This window comes from Phaseolus vulgaris, chromosome 6 (genome assembly GCF_000499845.2).
Source record: "Phaseolus vulgaris cultivar G19833 chromosome 6, P. vulgaris v2.0, whole genome shotgun sequence".
Taxonomy (NCBI): Eukaryota; Viridiplantae; Streptophyta; class Magnoliopsida; order Fabales; family Fabaceae; genus Phaseolus; species Phaseolus vulgaris.
Genome location: NC_023754.2, coordinates 28,331,695 through 28,337,869, shown reverse-complemented (window position 1 = coordinate 28,337,869; position 6,175 = coordinate 28,331,695). Strand labels below are relative to the sequence as shown.

The 6,175-nt window shown below is 41.4% G+C and overlaps 1 protein-coding gene across 1 annotated transcript; it reads left to right on the top strand.

Annotated features, from left to right (window-relative positions):
* Positions 1–1,261: 1,261 nt before the first annotated feature.
* LOC137832552 (receptor-like protein kinase HSL1) lies at positions 1,262–5,508 on the top strand. The gene is made up of 2 exons (XM_068640764.1): positions 1,262–4,223; positions 4,587–5,508. The coding sequence occupies exons 1-2, from the start codon at positions 1,610–1,612 to the stop codon at positions 4,976–4,978; spliced, it is 3,006 nt and encodes a 1,001-aa protein (XP_068496865.1). The 5' UTR covers positions 1,262–1,609; the 3' UTR covers positions 4,979–5,508.
* The last annotated feature ends 667 nt before the right edge of the window (positions 5,509–6,175 follow it).

Sequence of the window (6,175 nt, the reverse complement as noted above, 5' to 3'; positions counted from 1 at the left end):
CTCACAACTTTCTCCTTTTTCTTCATTAATCCTCCTTCCTCTTTCACTCTCCCAATAATACTTTCCCAAATTATTGCACTAATTGGAAGCTTCTCAAAAGATAACAACAACATACATCAATCATATATAACAAATTCCACCAATGCTCTATGATTATAAGTTTCGCCCCTTCATATTTCCTCCATCATATACACTATAATATTACGGACTGTCCCAATAACATAATACAAACAAAATAACCTTTGTTTAGAAATATTCGAGTCATTTTTCAGGACATTGATGGAAGGTATTCAACAAAAAGCATGGGTTGTTTGCGATAAGAAGAATAATTTAAATAAGAGACTCTTAACTATTCCACGTATGGAAAATAATTGTCAAGTGGGTTTTTTTTTTATTATCATCACTCTTCACGTATTAATGAAAAGAAATAGACATCAATGCAACAAATTTAATTTCTTTCACATATAGAACGAACTAGAGTCACAGACACAATGATATATATTCGCAAAAATGTAGCTTTTTGTAACCATTAGCTTAGTGTTTGGTGTCATTAAAACATTAGTATAAATTTTGTTTTGTGTAACCTCCTTCATAATTAATATGCAATAGCATACAAGAATGTACACTGTTGTCTGTTTTGCTCACGCAATTCTTTGGTCTAGAAAACATCATGATATGTTTGTTGTAACTGGCACGGGTAATGCATCTTTTTCTCACCGGTTTGGACTCCAAATTCATGTTCACTACACAAACACTCCAGTGTTCCACTAAGAATTGGCTTTTCCTTTATGGAGTCACAACAGTTACTATTTCATTCCACTTTATGAAAGTAAACGGTTGTTGTTGTTTGTTACTACCATCTTTTCCTCTCTCCTTGTAGCCTAATACTCACGCGTCATTATTTTCTGTTTCTTTGGTGCCACTTACATTATCAGACATACAATCCTTTTCTTCATATGTATAGCATAATACTCGCTATGTCTTGTTTTTGTTTTCTCTGACCAGACACTAATTATCAATATAGATTACTTAAAACATCATTTTGTTACTTCAAAATAACATTTTGCTACAAATGGACTTGCACATGCTGCATCTACCTCTAACTACTAACTCAATCAGCTTTCTTAAAAAAAGTCAATTAATTAGTTGACATCATTATGATGTACTAACGAGCTCGGTAGATCTGAAAAATCACATATTGGGAATTGCAACCTTGACCTTGAGGGTAATATATATATAGTATTTTTAGTACATTTGAGGAGTGCCTACTGTACCATAATTATATTATATTAGTACTACAAGATTTAACTTGAGGATAAAATCTAGTAATCCACGGGGCATAGGCTTCGCAAAACGGAGGCATCACAGATTTGTATCAGTTGAAAAGATTAGTATTGTTTTAGACAGGTTCCCAATATAGAGATAATTAGTTTTTATTTCTCCATCGAAATTGAATGCTGCCTTGGCTTAGTCGGTCTTTGAGAGAAATAATTGTTGAAAGCGAATAGCGAGGTGGGTTTATAGAGAGAGTTGGAATATGCAGTAGTGGCAGTGGAAGGAGAAGCAGCATTGTAAGTAAGTGTTGGTGAAGTGAAAAAAACACAGGAAAATGTCACTGCTTTCTCTCTTCTTCTTCCTTTTGGGCGTGGTTCTTTTCCAGCAACGCTTCTTCATCTCTGCTCTGAACCAGGATGGTTTATATCTGTACCAGTGGAAGCAATCCCTGGATGACCCTGACTCATCACTGGCCTCCTGGAACAACCGCGACACCACCCCATGCAACTGGGCCGGCGTCACTTGTGGCCCAAATACCAGCGCCGTCACTTCACTCGACCTCTCCAACTTCAACGTCGCAGGCCCATTCTCCGCCACCTTCCTCTGCCGCCTCCCCAACCTCACCTCCATCATCCTCTTCAACAACTCCATCAACCAAACCCTCCCTCTCCAAATATCCCTCTGCACCCCTCTCCTCCACCTCGACCTCTCCCAGAACCTCCTCACCGGCACCCTCCCCCACACCCTCCCCCTCCTCCCCAGCCTCCGCTACCTCGACCTCACCGGCAACAACTTCTCCGGCCCCATTCCCCCCTCCTTCGGAACCTTCCAGAACCTCCAAACTCTCTCCCTCGTATTCAACCTCCTCGACGACGTCCTTCCGCCTTCTCTCTTCAACATCACCTCCCTCAAAACGCTCAACCTCTCCTACAACCCCTTCCATCCTTCCCCCATTCCTTCCTCCCTCGGCAACCTCACCAACCTCGAAACGCTCTGGCTCAGCGCCTGCAATCTCGTCGGCCCCATACCCGACTCCCTTGGGAACCTCAAAAGCCTTCGAGTCTTGGATTTGACCTCCAACAACCTCTATGGACCCATCCCCAGTTCGCTCACTCGCATCACCACTGTCAAGCAGATTGAGCTGTACAACAACTCGCTCTCCGGTGAATTGCCTAAAGGAATCTCCAACCTCACTTCGTTGAGGCTCTTTGATGTTTCCATGAACCATTTGAGTGGGAGCATTCCCGATGAGCTGTGTCGTCTGCCTCTCGAGAGTCTCAACCTCTATGAGAACGGTTTCACCGGGGAGTTGCCGCCGAGCATTGCTGACTCGCCCAACCTTTATGAGCTTAAGGTGTTCGGGAACAAACTCACCGGGAAATTGCCGGACAGTTTGGGGAAGTCTGCTCCTTTGAGGTGGCTTGACGTTTCCACCAACCGTTTCTCCGGTGGGATTCCTGCGAGTCTCTGCGCGCGCGGCGAGCTGGAGGAGTTGTTGATGCTCGGGAACGAGTTCTCCGGGGAGATACCGGCCAGTTTGGGCTCGTGTCGGAGCTTGACGCGTGTGAGGTTGGCTACGAACCGGTTGTCCGGCGAGGTTCCGGCGGGTATGTGGGGTCTTCCACATGTGTATTTGCTTGAACTGATGGATAACTTGTTTAGTGGCTCGATTGCGAGAACCATTGGTGGGGCCGGAAATTTGTCGTCGTTGATTCTCACGAAGAACAATTTTTCCGGTGTGATCCCCTACGAGATTGGGTGGTTGGAGAATCTTCAAGAGTTTTCTGGTGGTGATAACAGGTTCAGTGGGTCGTTGCCTGGGAATGTTGTGAATCTTGGGCAGCTTGGGACTCTTGATCTTCACAACAATATGTTATCCGGGGAGCTCCCCGAGGGGATTCAATCGTGGAAGAAACTCAATGACTTGAATTTGGCTAATAATAAGATTGGTGGGAAGATTCCTGATGGAATTGGCAGTTTGGCTGTGTTGAATTTTCTTGATCTTTCCAACAATCAATTTTCTGGGAATGTTCCTATGGGGTTGCAGAATTTGAAGCTCAATCAGCTTAATTTGTCTTATAATAGGCTTTCTGGAAACCTTCCCCCACTGCTGTCCAAGGATATGTACAGGGATAGTTTTATTGGTAATCCTGGCTTGTGCGGGGATTTCAAAGGTTTGTGTGATGGCAAAGATGGGGATAAGGGTAAGGGTGTTGTGTGGATTCTGCGAGCTATTTTTGTAGTTGCCACTTTGGTGTTTGTCATCGGTGTGGTCTGGTTTTTCTTAAGGTATAGGAATTTCAAGAATGCTGAGAGATCTGTTGATAAATCAAAGTGGACTTTGATGTCGTTTCATAAACTGGGTTTCAGCGAAGATGAGATCTTGAATTGCCTCGATGAAGATAATGTGATAGGAAGTGGGTCTTCCGGGAAGGTTTACAAGGTTGTGTTGACCAGCGGCGAAGTGGTTGCTGTGAAGAAGATATGGGGTGGGGTCAAGAAGGAAATAGACAGTGGAGATGTGGAGAGGGGTCAGTTTTATCAAGACAGTGCTTTTGACGCAGAGGTTGAAACTTTGGGAAAAATTAGGCACAAGAACATTGTCAAACTGTGGTGTTGCTGCACTACTAGGGACAGCAAGCTATTGGTTTATGAGTATATGCCGAATGGTAGTCTGGGTGATTTGCTGCATAGCAATAAAGGAGGGTTGTTGGATTGGCCAACTAGGTATAAGATAGCTGTTGATGCTGCAGAAGGGCTCTCTTATTTGCATCACGACTGTGTTCCTTCAATTGTTCATAGAGATGTGAAATCTAATAACATCTTGTTGGATGGGGACTTCGGTGCAAGGGTGGCGGATTTTGGAGTGGCTAAGGTAGTTGATGCCACCGGGAAAGGAACGAAATCCATGTCTGTCATAGCTGGCTCTTGTGGGTACATTGCACCAGGTTAGCAGAAATTTTGCCATTTACTTCCTGTTTTTCTTCACGTTCAATCATATTTTGATAGATATATGTGATACACTTAAGTATGGTGATAGTTGTGCTTAACACACACTAATAACTGCTTTATCATAGATTTATTTGAGAAACCTTTACATCTAAAACTAATTGTCTATAAGTATACGGAGAAGATTTGTGCCCATAGAAACAATGTGAATGAATTATAGAAATGTTAATCAATAAATTATGCTTTGTATGAAATGGTTTCTATTGCTCGGCAAGTTGGCATTTCATTATTTTATTTTTGCAATAACGATCAGTTTCCTCGTCGTCATGGAGCCAAACTGAAATGATTATTTCCTTCTGCAGAATATGCATATACACTTAGAGTGAACGAGAAGAGTGACATATATAGTTTTGGTGTTGTCATACTTGAGTTGGTTACTGGAAAGAGGCCCATTGACCCTGAATTTGGGGAAAAAGACTTGGTTATGTGGGCTTGCACCACCTTAGATCAGAAAGGCGTGGACAGTGTGATTGACTCGAGGCTTGATTCTTGTTTCAAAGATGAAATTTGCAAGGTCCTCAACATTGGCCTCATGTGCACCAGTCCTCTTCCAATCAACCGGCCTGCAATGAGAAGGGTGGTGAAGATGTTACAAGAGGTGGGCACAGAGAACCAAACAAAATCAGCCAAGAAAGATGGAAAGTTGTCCCCATATTACTATGACGATGGCTCTGATCATGGAAGTGTTGCTTAGTTCAAGTTCTTGCAAGGGTTGATAGATTCTTTGGAGCGGGAGCTGAAAGGTCCAATCTTTTCTTTAACTTAACAGAGCCAAATTTCCCGTGGTGTTTTGTCGGCCATGGTTGGCTTCACAAAGTTGGCTAAAAATAGGTGAAGTAAATCTTTTTAGGGGTTGAAAAATAGAGTAAGTTCAGGTTTTTGCCCTCTGAAGTTGTTCAATATCAAGGCGCGGCCCTACACAATTTAAATTGGTGTCTGCATTAATGTCTCTTGTGTATTCAGAAACCAAGTCTCACTGTTAAAGATCAGACTAGATGTGACCCATCTCTGGTATGGGTCAGGTGAATGTTTGAATTGTAAAATCAGTAGTGACTTCTAAAATTGTAATAGAAAATCAGCCCTATAGTAATTTCAATTAACTTCAATCACAGTGATAGAAAAATTAACACTGGATTGGGAGAATCTGTATCTAAAGCATTCTTAAATGGTTGTAATTCTCTGGAGATGCTCCTGCATAAATGGTTTGACTGTTGTCCTCATAAAGATTTACTTCTGGCAGTGGTCTCAAGTATGTGCTGGGTACAGCTATGCTATGGGAGTTGAGTTAATGGGGTGGTTAGATAGGCCTTGTCCTTCGTGGGCCATGTTGTTTAATTTCAGGTTCCATCTATTTGTCATGCCTACTAGCAGTACATAAGATAAATGATGTTGGGCTATCACCGTAGCAGAAGGGTACCTATTTGTATAAAGATCACTACATTACCATAGTCATATTTTAGCTGATCAATTCAGGAACATTGGGTACTACACTCTTAAGTTGTCTGTAAAAAGTAGTTGCAGTAACCTACAGTAAGATGCAACTACACAACGCTGTATTACTGATTATGCAGGCGTTTTGTTTCTTCTCCGTTGTACTGGAGTTGCTGCCAAATGCATCGCCATTCACACACCAGTTTCTGTAGCCTGGGTATTTGTTTCTATAGATGTCTTATTCATATGTTAAAAACAAAGCTTAAATTACAAGAAATAGTTTATAATAATTGATTATGTAGTAGATAATCAATTATATTAAAAGAACAATTGATCATATTTGTAAATGTTTTACTATTATTCAACTTTATATAACTATTAGATTATAAATATGATTTGTAATTTTTTAATAATTATGATAATGATGATGACGTATAAATAAGATTTGTAATTTTTAATA